At 40.8% G+C, this 26,369-nt stretch overlaps 1 protein-coding gene across 1 annotated transcript in view; it reads left to right on the top strand.

Annotated features, from left to right (window-relative positions):
• Positions 1-26,369, top strand: part of MET (MET proto-oncogene, receptor tyrosine kinase) — a 48,715-nt gene that overhangs the window by 18,100 nt on the left and 4,246 nt on the right. Inside the window, exons 3-9 of the mRNA XM_009586739.1 lie at positions 8,902-9,036; positions 10,439-10,612; positions 16,100-16,260; positions 17,461-17,563; positions 17,777-17,913; positions 20,373-20,537; positions 21,411-21,510. Coding sequence (XP_009585034.1) covers positions 8,902-9,036; positions 10,439-10,612; positions 16,100-16,260; positions 17,461-17,563; positions 17,777-17,913; positions 20,373-20,537; positions 21,411-21,510 — 975 coding nt within the window. The remainder of the gene's footprint in view (positions 1-8,901; positions 9,037-10,438; positions 10,613-16,099; positions 16,261-17,460; positions 17,564-17,776; positions 17,914-20,372; positions 20,538-21,410; positions 21,511-26,369) is intronic.

Below are 26,369 nucleotides of genomic sequence, written 5' to 3' on the forward strand. Positions count from 1 at the left end.
CTGGAACATATTGCAAAGAATCCTCAGTTTTTCACTTATTACGCACCTCACTTTTGCACAGTCATTTGCACTCAGATTTTTAGCTCTTTGTGAAGTTTCCTGTGCAATCCCCTTGCAACTTGTAGCTGTTCAGAGTTGACTATATCCCTTCAGAGGTAGGTAAGCTTTCAGAGAAAATTAGCTGCAAAATTCTACCTATCATGGTTATATTGTGTTAATATCTTGTGAACATATTTTCATGCCAACTATTTAACAGCAAAAGAAAAAAATATTCATATATAGGTTTCTAAAATTAGAAAATCAGCTCAGCCCTTCCAGTGAATCCAGTTCATCTTGTATCCTCTTTGAAATACCAAATCTTACCATATTTAGACAATTTAGTTTGTGACATAAATTTCAGCACTAGCAGTCATTCATGAGATTAAAAGAAATAGTAGTACAGTACCTCTGTCTCTGACAACCGCACCCTGAAGTGCACAAATATGAAACAGCTTGGTGAAAGTAATGAACATTTAATTCACATTTTGGTGTATTAATTTAGGGTTTCCTTTAATTGTTATGAAACATTTTGTGGGGAAAAAAAGGATGTTTAAAACATAGCGATCATGCCACCTAAATTGAATTGAAGCTCCAAGCCTGCGCTGTGGAAGCCAATAGATGCAGCAGCAAGCTACCTATACTCAACCTGAGAGAAATTTATTTGAAAATGTTTCTCATATTCTCCCATTATATTTGCTTATACTTGATCAGCAGCCAACCACTTGATTCTCCTACTTTCCTTTCTTTCCTTTTTCTTGTTGTCTTTCATCTCCTTTTGCAGTTTCTTCTGCTCATGACTTTCTGCCTTCCTACTGATGCCTCACCTCTGTTTCCATCTCCATCAATTTTTCTCTCTTTACCACATGACTGTAGCACAGCATTGCTGCAAAAGTCAACAGAAGGTTTAACATGTAGTTTCTGAGCACAAATTTTTTCCTTCTGTAGATGATGGCTACCTGATTCTGGAGTTTTGATGTATTTAGAGACGTATCACAATGAATAGTTCCTATCTTTACAAGTGATTCCACTGAAACTTATGGCATTACCCATCAAAACTGTGCTAGTGACCCAACTCAGAATATAGCCTGTATTTTGCTTATTTTAAAAAAGTCATCTGAGGAGCCAGTGATATTCAGAATGCAAAAGCAGGTATGTTTTATCCAACCACGAAATAGTCACCTGTTGTTTTCTGCTTGTGCTTTTAGTTCAATTAAATAGAATTATTCCCTTAAACAGCTCTGGAAGGCACTAATACTGGAAAGGAAATACAGCCTCCTTCACTAAATGTTTATTGTTTTCAGCCAAAATCTAAAACTAAAATCAAATTGATCTGGATGGTCCAAATACAGAAGATTCATGAGTTCTTTTAAGGAGGATAATTGGGGCCAGGAGGTGAATTCCAAAGCTCTCCTGGAGAGTAATTGCAGCCCATTGACATACTGAGCATGTTTTGGCTGCATCAGAATGTTAAATCTGTATTTGGCCATGAATAGATTGGAGTTTGTCATTTACCAAATATTGTGGAGTTTCTGTTACAAAACAGAGCAGTAATAATTTTTCTAAGACAGCTGACATGCATGAGACGGAAAAGAAAAATGGTTTTACTTCCTTCCTAAGCTGGAGCCTGACAACAAGCTTTTTTTTCCCCCTTCTTTTTTTTTCTGTTGAGAAGTTGCAGCTGTTTCGGCCTTTCTTATTGTGCTTGTTTTCAGAGTGTGACTGGGAACACAGGCTGAAAGTACAGCTGTTGGGTGCAAAGTGAATCAGGTATTTCACAGTGGTTATTTGATTAGAAAACAGCACCCAGTCACACTGCTGTAGTTGGGGAATCAGATTTTTAGCTGGTGTAAAGCAGCCTTACTCCGCTCAAGCCAAAGAAGCTACACTGAGAATATGACTCACAACTGGAAACGGCACTTTCATTACCAGCCAGTATTTTGGGAAATTACAGTTTGTCAAAAAAAAAAAAAAACATGATATATTGAGATAAAATGTCTTCTAGTTTTGCTCAGTTCCAAGGTGATTTTTTTTTTTTTTTTTTTGCCTGGAGCTTGGTATTATTTCAGAGAGTGACTTTTGAGTGATGAAGAAAGGAGCAAAGTTCTTCAGGAAGGGGAAATCTTTCTGATAGCTCTGGGGAGAGTGGGATATGGGAAAGTTTTACAAGATCTATTCTGAAAAGCTCACATTTGGTCTGGCCGTAACAATGAACAAGAGACCGATGCCCTTGACGTATGCAGAGGCTGGTTTTCAGCATAACACTAGGTTTGGAAGCAGAATACTGCATGTGGTCCCTATCCTGAAGTTGGCCTCACTGAGGTAAAGCCCAAGGAAATGCACTGCTTGTTGGTGACCTTCTTAAGGAAGAGAGGGATAGAGAAGTTTTCACTGTATGTTTTACAACTACTATGGGCAACCGCTCTCTTTAGATGCAATTTTGGCAGCAGGGCCATCTCACCCTTCTGAGTATACCAGTGAAACTCAGTGCACAGTGGGGCAGCACTGGGCTGCATGCGGAGTGAGGAGCTCCCCCGTGCGCCCTCTCATCTTCTCGGGGCAGTAGGATGTCCGTCCTGTTGCTCCTGGAGGTAAGGAAAGGGTCTTCCCATGGGTATATATACACCCTGAGATGCAGTCAGCCACACGCTGGCTGCAGTCCTGTGCAATCTAGCTGGACATGAGCCAGCTCTATCTGAGAAGCCAAGCATTAGCAAAACATGGTCACGCACTGTCATGTCTGAACAGATTCTGGACTGAAAATGGCTTAGGGCACGAGAACCAAAGCATGATGGCACAGATAGGTCTCGTCGGAGTAGAGCACATCAGACAACAGGCCACTCACCCTCCTCAGGGCCTCTCTGCACTTGTTGGACACGAAACAATACAGAATAATAATAAGCCTTATTCTAGTGACCCATTATATCCCGGTATTTTTAACCATATTTTTAGCTCAGAAAGGATATATGGGGTCAGAATAAAGGTTCAAGGAGCACAGTCTCCTATCTCTGGCAGGGGCTAAGATGGATAATGGAGAGGTATGAGGCAAGTAAAAGCACACAGTGATACTCCTCCCAGTACCCTCCTGCTTCTGGCACTCAGTGGCCCAGAGATTCCCCGAGTTGGAAATTGCACCCACATCTGGTGTTTAATAGTCCTTGATGGACTTCTTTTCCATCAATTTTGCTTATTGTTTTTTGAAATTATTTGTTGTTTTGTCCTCTACAGTACTCTGTGACAATGGCTTCCATAATTTCATTCTGGTTTGAATGACGAAGAGCTTCTTCTGGGGTTTCCTTAACCTGCTGCCTTATCGTTTCATTTGGTGCCCCTGATGCTGTCTGATGAGGAATAGGGGCTGGGCTCGCACAATCAATGGTCTGGCAGATTTTCACAGGCTGAGCACAAACCTGTTGTCTTTCACATCCAAGTAGACAGAACACTTGGTAGTCACACTCATTTCCCAGGAACACTTATGATTAAAAACAAACACTACGACCACCACCAAACTTTAACACACACATCTCATTTCCCTGAAAAGAGAGAAATTAGCGTGTGTCATAGCTGCTTTCATAGATTACATGCCAGGGAACATAATGCATGCTACAGAAATTAGTGTAGACAAAAATAATCACATCTGCTTTTTATTTGTAACTGCAGTCAAGGCTTGGTAAAATTTGTCCCAGAATTCAGCAAGAAGAGAGCCAAGCCTTCAGCATTGCTCTCCTCTTGCAAACAGCAAAGTGGCAAGGCCTCGCCTCTCCAGGAATCCACCAAGCCATGGTGCGCATCAGCAAAATGAGCTGACACAGAACAAGGAAGTACAGAGCTTTGCATCTTTCAGCATGGTGATTCAAATCCAGTTTATACCACAGCATACTGGAAGTCATTTCCACCTTCGAATTGATCAAACATCTTTTGATCTAGTTCCTGTCCCACTAGACAAATATAGTCGTAACAAAACCCACCAGTGCAAGTGGCAAGCCATGTTGGAAGCAAGTGCGAGGAGGTCAAGAAATACATGTGCACGGACCTTAAACCTTCCAGAGCCAGGAGGAAAGATGATGGGATACCCACGGAGTCATTGCAAAGGCTGTCCTCAGTGCCTGCGGCTGTCCTGCCTCTGTGGTCCAGCAATTCATCTGTTTTTTCCATACTGGCAGTCTGACCTAATTAAAGCTAAATGCAAACTATGCACACGTGCATTTGTAGGAATGCGAATAGTTGCAATCTTTCCCACTTTGTCATTTTTAAACCAACAGAAAACTGTGGCAAACTCTAGATAAGTAACATTTTCATATCTATAGCTCAACTTTTCACAGTTTTCTAATAGCAGTTCCTTCTGGTGGTAAAGAATGTATCTTGATGCTCCCAGAAAAAACATCAAATATTGCATAATGCAAAATCCATATAGTCAAATTAAAATTAACACCTGTTGCCAAATAACTGTTTTGAGAGCACACATGTTTTAATATTCAGTTTGAGTAGAAAATCTTACACCCTTCAGAGGAGATCCATTATACTCTCCATGGATTAGAATGATATACAGCATTTAGAGAGCTACATATGTGCCCTTTGCAAGGCTACATTGCATATCCCAGGGCATTTGAGGCATTACACAATAAAGTTAACCCTGAGCCTATCTCTGCTGGGTAATGGCCTACACCTGCCAGACATCTAGGGAAAAAATAACAATATGATACTTAGATGGGATTGCTTTTAGAAGGCTTCTCATTTTTGCAGAAGATATTTCAACATGCAGACAGTAACATTTGTAATTCAATCCTGCTGACTAGCAGAACTGAGCATCGGAATTATTTTTAAAAGAAGCTGTTGCATGCTGTTTTTCAACTCAAGTTATTACAGTCTTAATTTGCCATATTACGCGTAAACGAACCTAGAGTCAAGTCTTCTTATTTAACATTAATACTAGCTGATGGCAATGAAAGAATATTTAAATGAATTATTTTAATGTTCATTGACCTAAGTGATCACTGACTTCCGGTATAAAGGATATATTAATTAATATAGTCATTAATTAGTTAACTGTTGGCTCTTATCTTCATGCAAGTACTTTGAGCTATGCTGAAACACCACATACTTTTTTGTTTTTCTCTTAAATAGAGGGACATAAGTATTGTGTTTGCTTTGAGAAGGATGTCTGGGGTTGTAGTTACTGATAATGAATGTGATTCTCGGAAGGGTTATTTGTAAGAACATCAGAAGAGCCACATGGGTTTAAGCGAAGGGTCCATCTAGTTCAGTGCTCTGTCTCCAGCAGTGGTGACAAGTGGATGCCTAGGGACACATACGGCAACATACGTAATACCTTCTGCTTCAAGTCTCCAACTATTTTCCATTCTGGGGATTTCCTGAGCTATCGGGTTTAGCTCTTTCCATGAACATGTGGAGTTTCCCTTTGAATGTGTATTCCTCTTGCATTCACATCCTTAATGTGGCAAGGAGTTCCATACATCATCACATATTGCTAGGAAGTCTTACTCTTTCGTTTGCTTTGATCCTGACTCTTACTTCTGTCTTTTGATGGTGTTTAGTACTTTTATTAGAAGAGAGTAAATGGTCAGTCTCTACGCACTCATGATTCTGTACATCTTTTTCATAGCGCTTCCATACCTACCCTACTCAGTTGTTGTTCATTACAACCTTTTGATCATCTTTGTTACCCTTCTCTGAACCTTTTCCCATTTTAACATACTCTTTTTGTCATGAGGCAACCAGAACTGCACAGATAATTCAAGGCTCGGGCAAGCCATGAATTTGTACGACACCAGGATGTTTTCTGATTTGTTCTCTTTTTCTAATAATTCCTAAGGTTCTATTTGGGTTTTTGACTGCTGCTGAGCAGTGAGATGATGTTTTCATGGAACTATCTATCATATACCGCTTTAAATTCATCATCTTTGTTGTATTTCACCTGCCATTTTATTGCCTTGACATGCTGTCTTGTAAAGTCCTTCTGCCATCCTTCATAGTCTGTCGTCATCCTTATCACCTTGAATACCTTCAGATCATCAGAAAACTTTGTTGCTGGACTGCTCAACCACTTCTCCAACTCATTTATGGGTATGTTGAACAGTATGGATGCCAGCACAGACACCTTGCAGAACACCTCTGGTGACTTCTCATTATTGCAAGGACTGACCATTTACTGCTAACGACTGTTTGTTCTCTTCTAGTCATTTCTCTGTGCAAGACCTTCCCTCTCTCCTAACTGCTTGAGTGCAGGCACATAGATACACTTTCATTTCTCTTATGCTCTGGAGAAATGCTTGGTTATTAAATGAATTATGAAAATGTAAAAAAAAAAAACAAAACCAAACCAGCTCTTTATAGTCTGTGTAAAGAGAAATCCTTCTGTAGCACTGAACCATTTCCATGGCAGAAGTAGCCCCTGTATGGTGGTGTGTCCACAGTAGATTAAAGCCACGCCGTATGCATACTAGCGCAGTCCCAAGCAATAAAAATCAGAGGTTTCTGAGAACGACAGTGGAGTTCTAAGTAGCCTCTTCTTCCTCCTGTAGAAGCTGTCTTCAAATTGCCTTTTACTTCAGGATTATGTTGGATAAGGGTAAGATAGAATTTGAAGGACTGGGCTGATGCATGCAAATACCGCAGAGTTATATAGACCAAAAAGAGCATTTTTGCATCTAGTATCTGTTACGGCAGCACTGTAGGCTGGTAGATTAGTTCTAAGCAAACTCCAAACTTTTATTCCATAGTCCCAAATGAGTTAGGAAGTGTAATTTGAGCTCCCTGTATGTCAAGAGGTCAAAGTCTATTCACTTGGGCTTTCAGCAGGTGATTTGACTATCAGCGTCAGTAAAATAAAGGTCGGTCAGTGTTTAAAGTAGCGAATAATTTTTCCAAGATTGTAGAGATGGGATCCAAATTTTCATATATTGCTCTGAGGTTGCAACGCAGATGTGTTTAAAGGGTTAACACTGTGGCTCAATCAGAAAGAATGCTTGGCAATAGGAGGAAGCCTGGATTAATGATAGAAAAGAATTCTTAGCATTTTATAGCAGTGGGTATTCGAGATGAGACACGGCTAATGATCAACTAAAAAGGTATTTGCAGCTGTGGTGCTACCTCTCCCCATAATGCCAACATTAATCAAGCTTTTTCATGCAGCTTTGCAGTCCATTCTATTTTTCATTGTCCTGAATATAAAAACAGAGCTCATGCCCTAATAGACTGAGTCAGAGACCATACTTCTGTGTCACCGAAAATGATCAGACCTTATTGATTTCTAAAAGCTGCACTTTCTGTACTGTGAAACAAACCCATAGCAAAGTCTTTAACAAAGCCAGTTTCATTTTAAAGAAAAATGTAACCCCAAACTGTAAATACCTCTGGGATGTGAAGCATTTATGCCACAAATTAACTGGTCATATATTTTATTTAAGTCTTGAATTACAACAAAACATCAGCTGTAATTACAGCATCTCTAAGTCTAGTTTTGGAGTCAGCCATCTTGTTGAAAGACCTTGGCAGTGCGAAAAGCCAGTGAAATCGTGTAAGTCAATGTCCTAGCTGTTCTGATGCTGCCTTCGGAGTCAGAAGAAAAGCTTCATTATGGTGAAAAATTAAACATTTGACATACAAGTTTTTTCCAGAATGGCTTCAATCTTTTTAAATAATGAACCCCATTGAATCTCAACTTCTCAGCAAACGTTGATTATCTGAATTCCTTAAGTAAACTACACGTGATGCAGCTTTTGAAACATGAACATGATCTTCCCTCATGTAAACAATCCTCTGTCTTTGTTGCCTGATGCTATCACATTTGAGCGCACATCCTTCTGGACTGCAGGCCCAAGCCTATAAAATCTTGCTATCGAATATCCACCCCAATCTGCAGATGCTTTATGCCTGTGCTTAACAGCCATGACTCATGCCATTAAAGTCAACAAAGTTACAGTAGTAAAGTTAAGCGTGTGTTTGCAGGAATAGGCCCAAATTCTCTGAAGTATTTAGGTAACTCAAGATGCAGAGAGATGACTAGTGGGGGAATTTCATACTGGTGTGACTAATCTCCCTAAGATCTCCTAAAATCAAGAGAGAGAGAGAGGGCTCTTGCAAAGGAGCTTCAGGACAACTAAATTAGGCTCCTGTTCTGGAACATCTTCCAGAGAAGCCTCCAGCTCTCCCTGTCATTTAAGAGGTGCTTTGAGTGCTCTGTCCTGGACACCCGGCTCCCACAGAAATCAGCAGGAGCCAGATCTCGAGGTGCCCAGCCATGTCTTGCAAAGAGCCCGTCTGTAGCAATAGCCACCTCACCAGCTCTGGGAGTCGAGGTCCATGTACCTGCAGCTCTGTAGAGCTGCTCACAGTGCAACCTGCGCCTGCCATAGCTTTGCACTCTAATGGCCCCACATGCATCGAGACCAGATACTATTGACACAGGCTAAAATTTACTTTTCAAACTGAAGGACCAAAGTGAAAATAAATGGAAATATCTTTGACTTTTGAAGGCCTGGAGTTTTAAGATTCTTTTAAATAGACGCTGCAGATAAAATTCTTCTTTCTTAAATGTACAGGGCTGACGGTTGATTTATAAATACCTGAAATTAAAGGACTAGAAAACATGCAATGACCCCTTCATATTTTAATAAATATGATGTGTTTTGAGGATTCTCCAACAGCCATGATTTTGCTGTGTTGAATAAAGTAGATTTTATAGTGCTTTAATCAGATCATGATGGAACATTATGCAAAATATTATGCAATGTAATGCAAAGTAATTAATGCAAGCAGAGAAGTGGTAGGAACGTGAGACCGCTGAGCAGCATGCATTTGTGTCACATGCTGCCTGCTGATTTTCCCAATTTCTTTCTTTCTTAGATAGTGGTTTCCCGTTCAGAACGCACAGCTCCACATGTCAGCTTTCAGCTAGACTCCCACCCCGTCTCTCCCCAAGTTGTTGTCGAGAATTCATTAGCAGATGATGGCTATACCCTGGTAGTGACTGGGAAAAAGGTGAGTGGTTCATAATCTAATCCTTCTGTGCGCCGTATAAACCTGCCGTCAGAGCAGCAACTTTCAGTAAGAGCAACTATTCACACTGCTGGTTTTTGCTCTGCATCCTCCCAGCCTTGGCATTCCCTTGGGAACATTGGAGGGGCAAGTTTCCTCCAAGATTTTTTTTCCCTACTAAACAAACGGACAGCCTAATATTGAGAAATGTTTAAATAATGTAAGAGCTGTGATATAAACCAACAAAAGCCAGGAAATGCAAATTTTAAGGCTGAAACCCTGTCCTAAATTCAAGTGCTTGCAAAGAAAAAACACACAATGGCTTAAGGAAAGAATGGTGCTCATAGTTTCCTGGCTTTTGTTGGTTTGTGTCATAACATTATAACTTTTTAAGGAGGGGTGTGTGTGCAAGAGTTATGTGGGTGTGTTTAAAATTGGGAGTCAGTATTCATAGTAAGGTTTGAAGATTGCTTTAGCATGTAGTCTACAAAGGGTTAATAAAAGATGAAGAGCTGTCATAAATATGCTGTTGTCATAAGTAGATATGCATTGTAGAATGCGTTTAAAACATCAGCAGATAATATTACAGATAATCCTAAACCATAATCGTAAGCAATAATTTGACCCTTTGAGTTCTATAAGAATTTACAGAAATACATCAGCCATTAGTAAAGATGGTTATTAATCATTTACTAGAAATGTATGAGATATTTATAAAAGTAATCTTCAAGAAAATGTCCGAAATAAGTTTAAGGAAGGTACTGAAGTGTAAAGAAGTATGATGTACTTATATAGTAATGTAATTATATACTAATTTTAATATTTTGACTAAAAATAATTCTTATATATTTAGAGTGACTACTATCATAACTATCCTGATATTTTAAATAATACAAATTTTAGTTCATATTTTAGGCATAGTATGGGGTTTTTGATGATAGGTGTTAAAAAACAAGTACATGGGAAGTCACGTGCTGTAAGTGTGTCACAGATATTAATACAGCCTCACCAAAGTTGAAATAGCCATCATGCCTATTTTTACAGACGTATGGACTAAGATATACTGAGACACAGTTTTTTCCAAGAACTAGTGCAAAATTGGGAAGAGCACACTGCTGTTTCTTTTTCCATCAGCAAAAAATGTTATCTTGCTGTAAACACCAGATGCTGGTAGTAGCTGTATATAACATTAAGATGCCTTTAGGGTTTCTCCCAAGCGAATTTAAAATCATGTCAATTAAATTACTTATAAGATCCTATAATTACTCAGCTAAAGAGAAGTCGAACCGCAGCTTGCACATCTGAAATCTGAGTAGCAGCACAGCGCATTGCATAAATAGAGACTCTCCTTGCCGCTTCGTATGTGTATTAAAAGGGTCTGTGCATCATGTCTTTCCGTCGACAGATAACGAAGATCCCGCTGAAGGGGCCGGGCTGCCATCACTTCAGGTCCTGCAGCCAGTGCCTGCTGGCACCTCCCTTCATGCAGTGTGGCTGGTGCCGCCAGCAGTGCCTCAGGTCCCCCGAGTGCCCTGGCGGCACCTGGACCCGGGAGACCTGCTTGCCTAGGGTGTACGAGGTAAAACGGTGGATTTCTCATATTTATCTCTGAGGGAAGAACGCGGTCTGCGCTCTGCAGACATTTTCTGTTTATTTTTATGCAAGTATGATAAATGAAGTGTCTGCTCTCCTCGACTTCCCCTCGGCCTCAGTGTCCATAAAGCCTCTGGCTGGATGCACGTACTCCCCCTGAATGCTGCGGGCTCAGGTGCTGACAGTGGACAGGTCTGTGATCGGCCTGGCTGGCCACGGGCGAGCCTCCGGCCTGCAAAGCACTCGTGGTGGGGAAACAACATGGGTCTGAGCCAGCCTGGCAGGGGTCTGACGGGAAAGGCCAGTCACAAAAAGGATCACTCTTCCTCTCAGACCCCTCTCAAAGGGAGGAGGTGGAGGAAAGCACTTCCCGCCCACGGCTGCCACAGCCTGACCCAACGCAGGAGGTCTCCGGCCCCCGCTCCTCATCCGTCCCCATGCTGGCCCCAGCGTTGGAGGAAAGGGTGGTGTTTCCCTGTGGGGAAAAGTCCCTCTCTCCCCTACCTAAGCTCTGTCAACCAAAACACCACCCTGGGGGAGACGTTTTTTCCCTGGCTCCTTGTTCCCATGGGTCCACTCGTCACCAAGGGGGACGAGCCTCTAGCTGCACCCCTCCCTGGGACGGGACAGCCGGAGGCTGCTGCCAGCCGGCCAAAGCCCATCCAGGCTGTGCGAGAACGAAACCGCACGGACGAGCAGAGAGCCACACTGGCACGTTCCTGTTTTAATTTAGCTATGGTTAACGCAGGATCCATACTGGCCAGCTGTACGTGTAACCGAATTATCCCGTGAAGTGTGACGTAGTTGTGAAGGCGGAGGTTTATAGGGCAGTTAACGGACTAGAAAACTGAGGGAAGGACAAGCATAAAACTTTCTGGTAGCACTTATACCCATTTACTTTTGTTAGTGCATTTAAACTACCCTGTGTAGTCAAAAATATATTTTCCTTTATGGGCATACAGCTTACAAACGGAGATGAAAATTTGACATGCTAAAGTCTCAGAGAGAAAGGGAGACAAAAGGTTTTTTTAAATAAATAATGTATTTCTTTCAACCGGGCAGATGATTTCATGTGCAACAACTTTGTAAAGAGTAGACGGGCAAAACTGCTAATAATCTAGAAACAAATCTAGAAACACATGTTACAGGGGGTATTTTTCTTTCAGATTCTTTCAGATATCTTTCAGATACAAAATTTAGGACTAACACAGGCAAAATTCAATGAACAAACAATGAAGCATTATAGGAATCAAACCCAAAATGGATGGAAAGGGGGGGGTGTGTGTGTTTGCCTTGCCTTCTATCGCCATTTACCTTTGGGCAAAGGAGGTGTAAAAAAATTGCTAACGCAGAATGTGAATAGTTTACTTTCCCTTTATACAAGAACACATTTATTTCAAAAAGGCTGTATTAGATGATGAAATAGTCCTTTCTGGCCTTAGTTTGTATGAGACTATGAATCACCAATTCAAAGGGATACACTGAGAATTAGTCCCGATAAATTTTTATATACCTCTGCAGGACCAAGCTACTCACACCTATACTGCACAGCTTGTTGTCTTTCCTAGCGCTCAAGCACAAGTAGCATCCCTTAATATTTTTTCTTGGCAAAACTTTCCAGCAGTGGCTATGTATTGCCACGCCTCCAGAAAGATTTCCAAGGCTCTGAACTGCTTAGTTTCTGATTTTCAGAGGTGCTCAGCTCATATAGCCCTCTTTGATTTCAATTATGAGTGTGTGCACTCAGCAGTTTTAAGAAGCAAGCACCTGGAGCCCATGCAAAGATGCTTAGACTGCGAGGTGCGTCCCCAAGGCCACCTCTGCAGTCCCTGTGAAGTCGCAGGAGGACTCATCTGGGATGAATCACCCTGCCTTGGATGTGGGGCAGTGGAAGCAGGCGTGGGGCCGGCCGGGTGCTCCCCTTCCCCGTGTGGCTCAGCCCTGCCTGCTCAGCACAAGCCCAGTCTACCCCTGTAAGGAATATGGATCTGTGGCACTGATGGATCTTAAAGTGAATCTCAAATTACAGCGTGCCCACGTTGGTAGAAGTTGCTTCTAGAAGGCTTCTAAGGAAAAAAATGCAGCTAAGTACTTAAATCCCTTCGGATTGCTAGCTGTTAAGACAGATTTCATGCTCTACTGGACCATGACGTTTAACATTATTACTGAAAAAAATACAAAACAGATTATTCATCATCTTCTGATCTGTCTTTAAACCCATATGCATAAAATATGAGAAACAAGCTTGTTTTGTTCCTAACAAACAGAGGATGACCTGCTTTGCATAGTATCTGAAACTCAGTCCAAACCCCCTCTAATATTTTGTGGCTTTCAGAAGGGCAGATTGCTTGAGATATGTCATACGATCACTTTAACCTGAGGGGAACGCAGAGCTTCTCCGAGGGTCTGGTCCAATGGACGTTAGCTAAGTCTTCAACAAAGTTTTCCCAGGTTATTACACAGAGTGGTGCACAATGGAAAAAAAAAAGAGATTTTCCCCTCATGAGGGATGCCAGAGAAGAAACACAGTGTTTTCCCATGGAGTCCTGCAGATCCTTCGTCTCTCTGCCCTGCTTTAAGCACTTTTCGTTGGAGCCGTGGTGGCAGGGAGCAGCCCTGCACCCCAGCCCTGCGGGGAGTGCAGAGCTCCAGCGCTGCCCAGGCATCCCCCTGCTACAGGCAGTGCAGCAGGGCTGGCACCGGGACACGTCCCCACCACAGCCCGGCTCCCACCCCGCACCTCAGCACCGTACCCCACTCCCATCCACCACCGCTGCCAGCAACGCGGCACGTTTTGTCAGCCTGTACAAGCGGTGCTAGAGGAAAGCCAGGGGACTCGAGGGAGTCTCCTCGGAGATCACTTGGTGCTGGAACAAATTGCAGGCATCTGCGTGCAGCGTTCAGGTCGTGCTGAAAGGTGAACGGCGTAAAAGAAGAAATAAATTGGTCTCCCCTTCGATTCTTTGTTGTAATTAAAAACCTGACATGGTTTGTTGTTTTTAAAGTGAGTCATTTTAGCTGGCTTTTGTCTCAGACGTATCAAGAACATCGGGCCTTCTGCTGCCTGTTTAGGTCAGAGGTTTTGCTGGAAATTTCACATGTGGCCTGTACATGTTCTTGCCTCTTAATTAAAATGAATGGGCCGTTGAAACTTTAATAAATAGATGCTTTCTTCCAACAATTTATAAAATATATGAGTGGATATTAGCATAATGGCTGTCAGCGTAAGCAAAAGGAAAACACAATGCTTAAAATTTTTCCAAAAAAGAAAAACAAAAGTTAACTTTCTCTCCCTTAACCCCAAGTCCAGAGAGCAGCAGGGACAAGCAGAATGGCAGGCTTTGCAGCAGGACTTGCTCCATGTTATTAGTGGAGTTTCCTTGCTATAGAGAACTTTTGAGTCCTAAATTTCATAGCATTTATAACTGATTTGGATTTTGCTTACTTTCTGTTACTACCTGCGCGATGTAAGCACACAGAAGATGCCTACATATAACTCAGTTCAAAGTCCAAGAGGTTCACTATTCATTCCTGTTGACTGTCCCATGAACAAGTCTGGGAAACCACATTTGACTTTCAGAGGTTTCATCATACAGAACAAATGGAACAAAAATAAAGACATGAATAAAAACACTCTGAGGGAATTTCTGCAGAACTTAAATACAAAAGTTTAAGATTTGGTTTATTTTTTGCTATCCACTTAGAGGTCTTGCCTTCTAAATTTGCTGGCAGAATGTAGTAAATACTTTCACTCTCCCTCAATTAAGGCACATGGGCTGCTATCAAAAGTCTCTTTTGGCAGATAAGATCACTCAAAGCCAGTTAAGTGCCTTCGTTTTTTATTCTGTAAGGCTTTGTGAAGCCTGATTTTAACACCCTTATTTTGCTAACTTATGGATTACATTTCAAACTCTTCAAATGCCACACGTCAGTGCACTATTGTACAAAACATTGAGACATCCTGTACCCCCACAGAGCAATTTCAGTTTCTGGTAGGGTTTTGTTACTCCAAAAATAGTTAGTGTGCTGAGATATTAAATAGAGTGGAAAACTAGGATCTGAAGTCAATCCAGATTTCAAAGAAAAAAAAACCAAAGAAATAAGGGAAAGTTAAACTTGGGAATAGCACAGACTCCACAGGGTACAGTACGACGCCACGCTCTTAGCTGCAGTGTTGTGTGTCAGGGGGCTGTGCGAGCATCACTCCTTTTTTTATGGGATTTGTGCAAAAGTACTGTTCCTGCATAGGTTCCCTCTTCTTTGGTCATTTAGAGCTGATTCAAAGCTCATTAAAATAGGAAAAATCCCTACTGGCTTCAGTGCATTTTAGATCAGACTCTTTGTCTGGTTTCTAATGGGGGCAGTAAATTTCCCTGTATAGAATATATGGTATAATTCTTTTGAAGTATTCTTCAGCTGCCTTTCTATCTACAATAGTTCATTTGTGAGAGTCTTGAAGTATAGCTACAAGAGAGTTGAAAAGAAATGTGCTGTCTTACTGGATTTCCAGATGAAATAATAGCCAAGTATCTCTCAAACACTTTCCTTTCAGCTTGAAAATGAAGTCGGGTCCTTTGAAAGGCACAGCTGTATTGCATTTTAGGGGCAAAATTACTATCACTAAAGCATTAAATCTAATTCATTTAGGCACTATGACCACAAGTATAAATTCAGTCTTTCATTCTCTGTTGTTTGTCCAGTGGTACTGGTATGTTTGCAAAATTATGCAGTATTGTTAAAAGTCCCCATAAACCCTGAACCAATGTCTTTTTGATTTTTTTTTTTACTGGCAGTACTGACCAGTACTTTTACTGAGTTTTGTAAGACTTCTATAGTGTTCCTACATTTTTCCCACCATTGTTATATTTTACAGGACAATTTACAATATACAGAAAAAAAAGCATTTCCTTTGTAGATTGTCTCTGTGTTTCTGAGGGGTAGTTTATTTTTAACTCGGAATTAGAGGTGACCAAATGTAAAAGATTTAAGGAAAGAATAGCAGAAGTCACGTTAACTTTATCACAGCCAATGCAATATTGGATTATGGTGTCTTTGAAGCCACTTCACTCTGAACCTGACTTTCATCAAAGTGACAAAAAATGGTCATTTTTGGGGCTCTTTTGTGTTCAGCATTCAGCTTCTAACAAAATAAGTACATTGTATGTTTAACATGCCAGAAATAAGATGTGAAAGACAAGAACGGCAGGATTTAAAAGACTGTTACAATGCACAGCTTGTTCAGTGCCCCTAAACACTATCCTTCAAAGCTTTCTAGTGTAGGTTTTGTTATTTATTGCTACTGTCAGAGAAAGCTCATAATGTGACAAATGAAAGGTGAAGAACAATTAAGATGAATGCTAGGACACAGTCTACCAGAAGAAATGCTTTTCTAAAATTATTCCTTTGCACATTCTTTAACTCCATTTGAAGTTCGAGAATACCTGATGTAACTAACACAATATTTTTTTGCCAGATTTTCCCGAGCAGCGCTCCCTTAGAAGGCGGGACAAAACTGACACTGTGTGGATGGGACTTTGGATTCAGCAAAAATAATAGATTTGAATTAAAAAATACAGTAGTCCATATCGGAGGACAAATTTGTGCTCTGGAAGCAAAATCTAGCAACAAAAACAAGTAAGAAACCTAAAATATTAATTTCCTTTTACACAGATGTTCTTTATGTGGTATGGATTTTTTTTACGATATAAACATTCAGTCTACAAGTGTCATCTCCGATTCTGAAATTTCAAACAGGAAACAATCCCTTGGTTTCATAAGCTCCCCAAGAAAAAAATGCTCGAAATGGAGATCAAATAAATCTAGTTAATGCCAGTAGCTCCTGCAGCAGCTTTTTCTGGTTTGTCTGCGAAATGCTGTTCAACATCTGTGGGAGCTGGCAAGAACGAAACTATTCAAAGGTTTGAAAAGGGGGCAGGTTCCTTTGGCCGGGATCCTGCTGGGTTCATTTATGTCACCTCCGTCTTCCTGGTCTGTGAAGCTGCTGGAGAGAAATGTGAGAAGATGCAGGTATTTCGTCATCCAGAGGCTTATGACCCTCAGCTGCACCTCTCCTCCTCCTCCTCAGAAATAAGTATCTGAGATAGTGGGATAATGGCTTAAGTTTAAGACAGAGGTTATTCCGGTTGTTATCTTGAAGAAATAGGAAGTTCAATGAATATCCTCTCTCAGTTCCAAGCATATGACTATCTACTACCAAAGCAATGTGCAAATCATGGCACAGCTTCCCTGTTCATACATATAGCAGCAAAAAGATCACCCTCCAGAAGTATTGAGCACTCTCCTAACTGCTATTCTGAACAGTCCTAATGCAAACAAAATGATTTAAGGAGACTAGCTCATATATGAGACTGTGTAAATGTAATGTAATACATTGACACATGCTGCCACAAAAGTTCAAGTTTAATTTTTGGTAATATTTAAATTTATACAACAAACTTGTGTATATGATGCATTTTTTCTAATCCTGTTGTCTGCCAAAATTTGGCAGCAAAGGAAAATTCCAAAAACCAACTCAGCCATTGAATGGGAGGTATTTGTTTTCTCTAGCATTCTTCTTTTTTTCTGAAATTTATTTGATATACTAAAATTATTTTCTCTGGTGAAGTATAAACACCACAGTGTTTGTATTTAGTATTAAATAAGATGACCACAGTTCTTTCAGCTGTTATTTCTGAAATGTCCCTGACGCACATAGATTGATGATTTGTTTAGTATGGATCCTCCATTATTATGAATTTGAAGTGGTTCTATTTTAATACAAAAAATCAAGCCAGAAAAAAAATGTAATCCCATCTTTTTCCTTGTTTTCCAAAGGCTGGAATGCACAGTTCCTGCTGCAAAAAATCCAAGTTTTAATATATCCAGTAGTGTTTCTGTTGGACATGACAAAACACTATTCAATACATTTTCGTACGTGGTAAGCACTATGATTAAAACTTTATTCTCAAAATTAGCTTCAATATTAACTGGAAGGAAACTCCTCATGAGTCCAATCCAGTATGGTAATTCTATATTCCTGTTTGCTTTATGATTACTTCATGGAAATGCTAATAAATGTTTTAAGATTCTTCCTCTTCACATTTTGAAAATAATTTAACAATCCACTGTTCTTACTTTTACCCCCGCTCAGAATCCTGTAATAACAAGTATCTCTCCCACCTATGGCCCCAAATCTGGAGGAACATTACTAACTGTGGCTGGAAAATACCTAAACAGTGGAAAATCCAGAAGGATTTTTGTTGGTGAGAAACCATGCACCTTGAAAAGGTAATGTACTTACTAAAAAGTGATGCCTTTAATATTAAAATGTCTTGGAGTAAAAAAAAACCCACAAACGTGCATTGCTCTCCCCTCCTTGTGTTACATATCGGAGAGTTGATACTGCAATAAGCATTCAGTTCTGGATTACCTCCTGAGTTTAGGATGCCTGAAAGGTTCCTAGAAGGGACTACGATTCCCTAGAAGACTTGTTTATTCTGTAATGCCTTCATTAACCTCATTAAAAGGTTGCATAGAGAAGTAGCAAATCAACTTCTAATGGACTAGAAACTGCCCATTTCCCATCATTTTTGTCACCCTGACTCCCACACACTCAGCCGTCTCTCTTGTATTAGCATGAAGCAGCTCCCAGTGACGTCCAGTGGGTGCAGGTTACCATTTCCTACTGGTTTGTTCAGTGGAAACCTGACCAGTGTGGGAATATGTATCACGTGCAGAGGAGCAGCTATTTCTGCGTTAATATCAGTGAGCAGCCTCCAAACCAGAGGCAGCATCAGTTTGGGACTTTTCCTGGTGTATATAAACTTGTTTTGAGGATTAAGCCAGAATTTCTTGTGGCTCTGTACTGGATCCAGTAGGCACTCAGTCAAAAATCTTTGACATGCTCTGTGTGGAAATGTCTTCAATCCCAGCTGAATATTAATATTAAATACCAAGCATAGAGTCTCTGCTATGGGCAGACAAGTGTTCTGAATTTGGCAGCCATTCTACCATGGCGCAAATCCTGCTTGGTCCTGTTTTCAGGTACAGCAGGGTGGCTCCAGAATTGTCACCTCTGCAGCCAAGGGCAGAATCTGGCCCACTGTGTTCCAGGAACAGGATGTCCAGCAATTCCTCTAAATTTTGAGTCTCTCCTAATGATTATGGAAAGTTGTAGTGGCGAAACATCACACTTGTGGAGAACGGGGGGAAGTAGTAACCTGTTAGTTGATGTCAGACTCAAAGTCAGGAGAGCTAAATTTTATTCTTTGCTGCTAAATGATTTATTGTATGCTCTTGATCAAATCAGCTAAGTCTGACTAAATCAAGAAAGGGATTTAGGTATTCAAGTCTGATATTTAATCACTACCAAGATCTTCAGCACTTCTCTTCAGTGGTTACTTAATAGTTTAGGGTGGCATTTATTGATGTCATCATCTCAGCTGGTCAACTAATGGACAAATACATAAACCTTTTGGGAATGATTCACCTGGTCCATTTGAGACATCTACTGTGGGAGTGAGATGACAGACAGCTCAGAGGCAGACATCTGCTTTGGTCAGGTGGACCTCTAGGTATCGAACCGTAGTTGGGGCTTATCCAGTAAGCATCCCCAGCACCCCTCTTTCTCACTGGCCAAGTTGTCTGGAGACTTCTACACAGGTCTTAGCCAGATTCTCAGGGCAGGTATTTCTCTGTCTAAACTGGCAGCTTTCCCCAGTTCTGAGGGCAGCTAGATCAAGGATTTATTTTTCCCTTTAAAAGATGGTAAAAAGCTTCCAGATACATATGAACAAATCACTAACCCCTACAGCACACGGTGGACTCCACCTTTCTGGAAAGCTTCAGAAGTGGCAGCAAATGCCTCTTTTGTCTAATTTGGAGACAATCTCTCACATACTTTGAGAATGGCCTCACTTGAAGGGCTCCTGGATGTGGTTGGGCCAAATCACTGAAACCAGCTGGTAGAGTTACATTTGCTTCTCCAATCAGTTGTTACCCTTGCCTCTGATGTGTCCTGCTCCCTGCGGCCACACTTCATGTGCTTCAAGCTTCAGGATCCTTCATCCCTCCGCTGCCCGCTCACCCACTGAGCTCAGTGTAGGGGGAAGACTTCCAGGGCCAAGCATGAGAAAGCAAGGGAAAGGTGAATATCCCAGAGACTCTGTGGCTGTGCTGAATTCAGACAGCTCTTCCTGAATTTTCACCTTCTCCTCCCTTCTCCTTGCCCTCTGCCTGCCCATCAGCAGCGCCTGGAGTCAGCAGGTGCCCCCAGGGCGGGACATCTCATCTCTGACATGCTGGTACACTCCCCACCAGCACCTTTTCTTGAGGTTTTAACATAGGGTAAATCCTGTGGATTGGAAAGAGAAAGATGTTATCCCTTGGTTACAGCAGAACAAGTCATTATCCTTAAACCTGGAGCATGCTGTTGTTTTCCAGGCTGGAAGCTGCCTTTGCAGAATGCAGGGGCTGACGTGGCTGTCACCAGCACTGGGAAAACACCTTCCAGCAGGCAAGGTGCAAGTCAACCAAATTAAGATGAATCTTGAGCCTAAGCAGTTGGTGTTGCTGTTTCTACCTCACACCATGCTTATTTGTTGCAATATAATCATCCAGTGTGGGAATCAATGACATTTTTTGACAAGCGGATCCTTAGGCAAGGTTGGGGGTCACTAAAGGACAGTGTTTTAAACTGAGTGCATGTTTTACAATGCTGACAAGCAAGCCTTTTTCTGTCCTTCCAGCATATCAATGAGCACTGTGGAGTGCTACACCCCGGCACAACGAATTCCCCAGGAATATCGTGTGAAGGTGGGAATCGACGAAGCTATTCGAGACGCGAGCGGTCATTTCACATACAGAGAAGACCCCGTTGTTTTAAAAATTCATCCGGCCAAATCTTTTCTTAGGTGAGTAAAAGTTTCTTATAGAAATAAGAAAAGTAATGAATGAAAGAAGAATGGCTACGCTGCGCAGCAATCTATCAAAAGAAATTGCATTTTTATCTCTATCTGCCATGCCAATTGCTTCTATTACGGTGCAGTTGCAGAGGGCAGATCATTTCCTTTCAGAGGTGAGGGAGAATGGGGAAGGGCGCCTCTTTTCTTTATGTGATTTAACTCCTAGCTGCTGCTGAGCGTACCTGTGATGTCCTGCTGAGATACCTACTGCACAGCTAAGTGTGTCTCCTATACTGCGTCTGGACATTACGCTGATTAGTGAGGAAAATCATTTAATGTGACAAGTCAGCGGTACTCAGGAGAGCAAATGGATTTTAAAATAGTCTAAATCCAGCGCTACATAAATATTATGAATATATATGTATGGTAGTATATGTGTGTTTTTAAGTGACATATTTATGGTCTCAGTAGCTCTAATCCAGGCCATCTGCCTTTGCCAAAAAAATGTCAGCAGTAAAAAAGGCACTTTTTCAGCACCACTGAAAGCAGTAAGTTAAGTTAGCAAATGCTAAGTACAAGTATACACCCTCCTTTAAAATGTACACATTTGTTTTATATCCTGGCATACCACAATTTTAAAAATTATTTTTCTTTTCTTGAATTTGATTAGTTGTTATAGCAAATGTAAAATTTGTTTCCCAGAAAAATAATCTCACTGCTCAGAGCTATGTATTTGCATTCACCCCATATATCCCTAATTCTGGTTTTATGTTGTCATTTACTCTAAAATATAATTTGTAATTAAGATTATCATAGCAGATGTATCATTATCCTACTCATCTTCTTTTTTTTTTTTTTTTTTTTTTTTTTAATTTTTCCCAGTGGTGGAAGTACAATCACAGCTCAGGGAATCAACTTGAACTCAGTGTGCTTTCCTCAGATGGTGATTACTGTACCTAAACTGGGAATGAACTTCTCTGTGGTGAGTCAGTCTTGGAGAAGACCATCTGTTATCTTGTCATCTTTGTGTGGTGAATGGCATCGAATTTTCAGTCAAAATACTTTGATTTTTGCTTTGAAACTTCGGGGCTTCCACCGACATTTCGGTGGTTTCTGCACAGACTGTTTCCACTGCATAGGCAAAACTCAACAACAAATTTGAAATTAAGCTGGGGGTAGAATAACAGTTTCCAAGGAACCTCTTTCAAGGAAGTAAGGCTTTTAAAGCTTTTTGTAAAAAGATTTTTATATTGCAATTTAACAATGCAAATTCAGTGACAAAACACAGAACAATGCAATACAGGTACGTCAGATTACATGGCAAGTTCAAGTGCTACTGTGATAGGTAGGAAACATGGTGACTGTGGATATAAAAGGAGAATGGAACAAGCGCCAAAGAAAGAGGAAAAGTAAATATGTAAAATCAAAAGTAAGTATTATTTTGAAGAATTTCTGATTGCCACATTACCTGTTGGGGCAAATCTTTCCTAACTTACCAAAGTTCAGCAACTAAGTTTTAAGAGAGGTTTGGGCTTTTGCAGTTGGGTACCTCTGCATGAACCAAGGGTCAGTCAGGGATCTGAGCCTGCTTTTGTTACCTGAGTTGATAACACACAGTGTCTAAATCTAAATAAGGTGTTCAGATATGACCATGTGATCCACTTTAATTTTTATAGGGCAAAGATGACACTTATTGGCTATTTGTACTGGAACTGTTTCCTGTAAGCTTTTGCCTACACGTTTGTCTTGCACCTCCAACATTTTCTTATCTGTAAGGTCTGTTTAGCCTAACTGAAGCTAGATTGACCTACACTCTTTATGACATGCTACGTTACTGGTCATATTCTCAGCTTATTTCTAATGATCATCATACACTATTTCCTGTATTGAATGCTAAGTATTAGATCTAGGTTTGCTCAAAGCATTTTAAATGGTATGTCTGCAAATTTGCAGTCTTTTATAGCTTCAAGGTCATAATATTCTTCATGATCCTAATTTGTATAATATTATGAGTGTCGGGACCTGAATTTCAGCTGGATGTAATCGTGGCTTGTAATTTAATGGGTTCAGATTTTAATCTGAAAATCAGCGCCCCTGCAATGAAACACAGTGTTCAATGTTTTCAAAAAGACACTTTAGCCATGAGTCGGAAACCAAAACTTTTCAGTGAAATCAACCAAACTCAAAATTTATTAGGTTTTGTGTAATGTGGGCATGATTATTTCTAAGTACAAAAGATTTCCAAGGAGAAGATCATTGCTGAAATCAGCTCTTTAGATTTTGCTTTGTGTGGGTTTGAGCAGTCTTTCTTTTGAAGTAAAGATCATTCACTTGCTTTCTCTGTTCCCTTGTGAGAATATGCGATACTGCTGCTCTTCAGGCCCTGATTCTGCATACCTTGCTTGTCAAATATCTGGGACTTCCTCAAAATTTGAACAGATTTGAAGGTATCTGAAGTTTTAAAGAACTAAATCCACTGTCCAAAAGTGACTGCAACTCCAGGCAATGAACACTGTAGAGTTTGCTCTCTCCCCCAAATATTGGGGAGCAACCTTTCCTTTGAGCAGTGGTTTGCTGCCTTTTAACCTGCTATAGAAAAAAGACGTGGACATAGACAGTCAGATTTATCTCCCTTATTCTTTTTCTTTTCATACCTTGCAGTGTGCGTGATATTTGCCAACACAAGATGAGGCAGGTCTGACCCTCCTTTTCCATAAGGATATCTGTCCCCTACGGGATCTCTAAGAATCTGCCCCTCTGTAAAAGCAGCTGTACACAAGTTCATTCTCCCTGCACAAAGGGTGGTATATAACCTCAAACAGATTATAATCCAGAGTGTTTTATACTTTGACACTGCCCAAGTAATATATTTTGCTCTATTGAAATTAAAGGCTTCTGGCACTCAGTGGCTTTCCCTGCCTCTGTGGCAGCGCAGCTCTGCTTGCCATTTGTTCTGCCACTAGTCTTTACCTTGAGCTTATTTCTCAAGGAAGGATATTAGTTCTCAGGGAGAAGAGGAAGATTTATAAGTGGCAAAACAAGATTGCACCATGTAACTGAGGAAATTGCTGGCAGAGGATGCCTATGGCTGCAGCCTGCCCCATCCTGCGCTGGAGATTCTGGGCCCTGTGCATGAACGATATGCCAAAAAAGCAAACTTTCATCCAGTAATTACAAAAATAAGCAACGATGAGGAACTATTTCCAGCAGGGATTCAGACCACTGCAATGACCATCTATCCCATTTATAAAGGAGAAAACAGGTTGTGGTCCTGAATAGACCAAACTCAGACAGACAGTGCAATACAAACCAAAATGATCAAGAAGTCCTGTAGCTGAGATTACAGATCTTTTTGCTTCCTTAGTTTGGGAGAAGAGAGCTAACTGACTCATTTTTTTAAATTGTTATTTAAGCCCTTTTTCTTTTCAGTTTTCTCTCACCAGCCTCCTCCAAGAAGCTGCTTTTGTCAGCATTCAGAAACTCTGGCTCTTGGGAAAACCAAAGCCAGCACTGAAACACATCCCAAAGTATCAAAGGAAAGTACAGCTGGGAGGGACCACAAAGACCTAGCCTGGCCCGCTTCCCTGCGGCAGGAGCAAATGTACGCAGACCACTGCCTGACGGATATTTGTCTAGGCTGTTATTAAAGCTTCTTGTGAAAGAAATTTCACAACCTTGCTTAAACAAGCTTTGGAGAGAGCTGCTTTACCTGCTTACCTAGTGGTTTGGAAAGACTTCTTTCTAATAATTAACCCAAATCCTAGCTGCTAATTAGCTATCTTCTTGTTTAACCCTCAGTGGACACAAACAACAGATTACCAGTCTCTCCTGCTAATTTTACATATTTGCACTACATTATGATTCAGCCTTTCTCTTTTCCAGGTAAAACAAACCAAACCGCTCCAAATTCTCCTGATAAGTGTTTCCTAGAGCTCTGCTCCTTCTTTCTGCCACCTCCCAGACCCTCTCCCATTTGCCTAAAACTGATGGTGCCCGATTTAAAGGAGGTCTCACCTTTTCCTGTCAGCTATCTATCCCCAGAACCTTAATTCACTCCCTCAGGCTTAATTGTGGCCTAGAGCCCTGATGGAGTCGCAGTGTGAGTGGAGGGTCACTTTTGTAAGCAGCAGGAGCTGTTGGGGATGCTCTGCATCCCAAAGCCTCAGGGAGCAGAGCCAGCTGATGCGCCCTGGGGCATCTGCTCTTCTCTGCCTATTTCTTTCCATCCCAGTGGAAGAGATGAGCAGTAAAACTGGTAAAAGAGTTTTTCTGGAACAACTCCCCATAAGAAATGCAGTTTCACTGAGTCTGAAAAGTTTTGGGGGCAATATGCCAGCCTTCTGTAGAAGAAACATTTAAGTTGAGCTTTTCAGCTTTCATGTTTGAAGGTCAATACTTCTGAAACTTTTTCTTCTACAAGGCAAAAATGCCTTGCTTCAACTTTATCATTTTCATTTCATATTTATTTAAATTTCCTTAAAACTATTCAATACTGTGTTCACTAGTTGTGTTTATATTACATTCATGTTAACACTGTCAAAATAATACATTTTGCCTTCTTTGAATTTGGTATTTCAACAAGTGAAAAAAATGTTCTAGAGTTATTGAACCATATGTTTCAATAGTTGCAATGTGTTTCTTTTTAATTTCTATTTCATGAGTTCTTTTGACCATTTGTTCTGACTAGGAACAAAAAATATGAATTTAGGCGGTGCTGCATAAATTCCCGACAGCTCTAGATAATGCATAAGGATACACAAACCCTCTCACTTCTGCTTACATGTCCAGTTCCTGTGTGAGGTGCACAAGGAGGGAAGCAGCTCATTCCTTCCTTTCACTTTGCATTGTGCCTGTAAAAAAGCTTTGCACAGTTTGGAATGGTGTTTGATCAGGAGCCTGTTTACAAAATAAGTGTCTTCTAACCTCTGGTATAAGTCATGCCGGATGATTCTTCTGCTTCTGAAGCACTTATGGCCAATATTTTCTCTTTGAAAACCTGTACTTTGCATTGATTCCCCAATAGTGAACAAGTGGTCATTTGGGGATCCTTTGCTGTAGCGTTTTTAATATTCCATCCATTAACTAATTTGGATATATATTCCCACTGTTTAATCTCTTCTAACATGAATGTCCCAAGATACGCAAGGTTGCAAAATTAGGGAGAAGCACCTTTTAATGCATGACCTTCAACAGGCTGCCCAGGGAAGTGGTAGCGTCACCATCCCTGGAAGTATTTAAAGGATGTGTAGATGAGGCGCTTAGGGACATGGTTTAGGGGGCATGGTGGTGTTGGGTTAACGGTTGGACTTGATGATCTTAGAGGTCTTTTTCAACCTTAATGATTCTATGATTCTATGAACTGACCCTGTGGCTATGCAAGATCATCTCTTCCCACAGACTTTTAATTATCTCTCCAGTAAGTAGTCTTTCGAATGATCTTTAGCATTTCTTAATTGCTCCCTGCTAGTTGCCATTTCCTGCTGTTTTACAGGAGAATTTTAAAATGCCCTAAAGTTCCTTCAATGTTTACAAGTCCATGAACAATCCATACTCATAATACTCATCAAAATGCCTAGAAATCACCTGCAAGTGTCTACCTTAGATTTATTAAATAGCGATAGAAGAAATCCCTGGAAACTGTGGATGGTGAGCGTGTGATTATTGAAGATATTCCCGACTACCTATCTGAAGACACTCAGGGTTGGAGGCTCTATCTGTGTTGACTCTAAGGCATAAAGCTGCCACAGAAGCCCAGTAAAGAGTTTTCCTCATGGAGGGGAACCATTGGCCTCTCTTTCTGTGCCAAATCTGCATCTCATGCACATCTCCTGGCAAGGAAAG

Source organism: Fulmarus glacialis, unplaced genomic scaffold, assembly GCF_000690835.1.
Source record: "Fulmarus glacialis isolate BGI_N327 unplaced genomic scaffold, ASM69083v1 scaffold36741, whole genome shotgun sequence".
In the NCBI taxonomy this organism is placed as follows: domain Eukaryota; kingdom Metazoa; phylum Chordata; class Aves; order Procellariiformes; family Procellariidae; genus Fulmarus; species Fulmarus glacialis.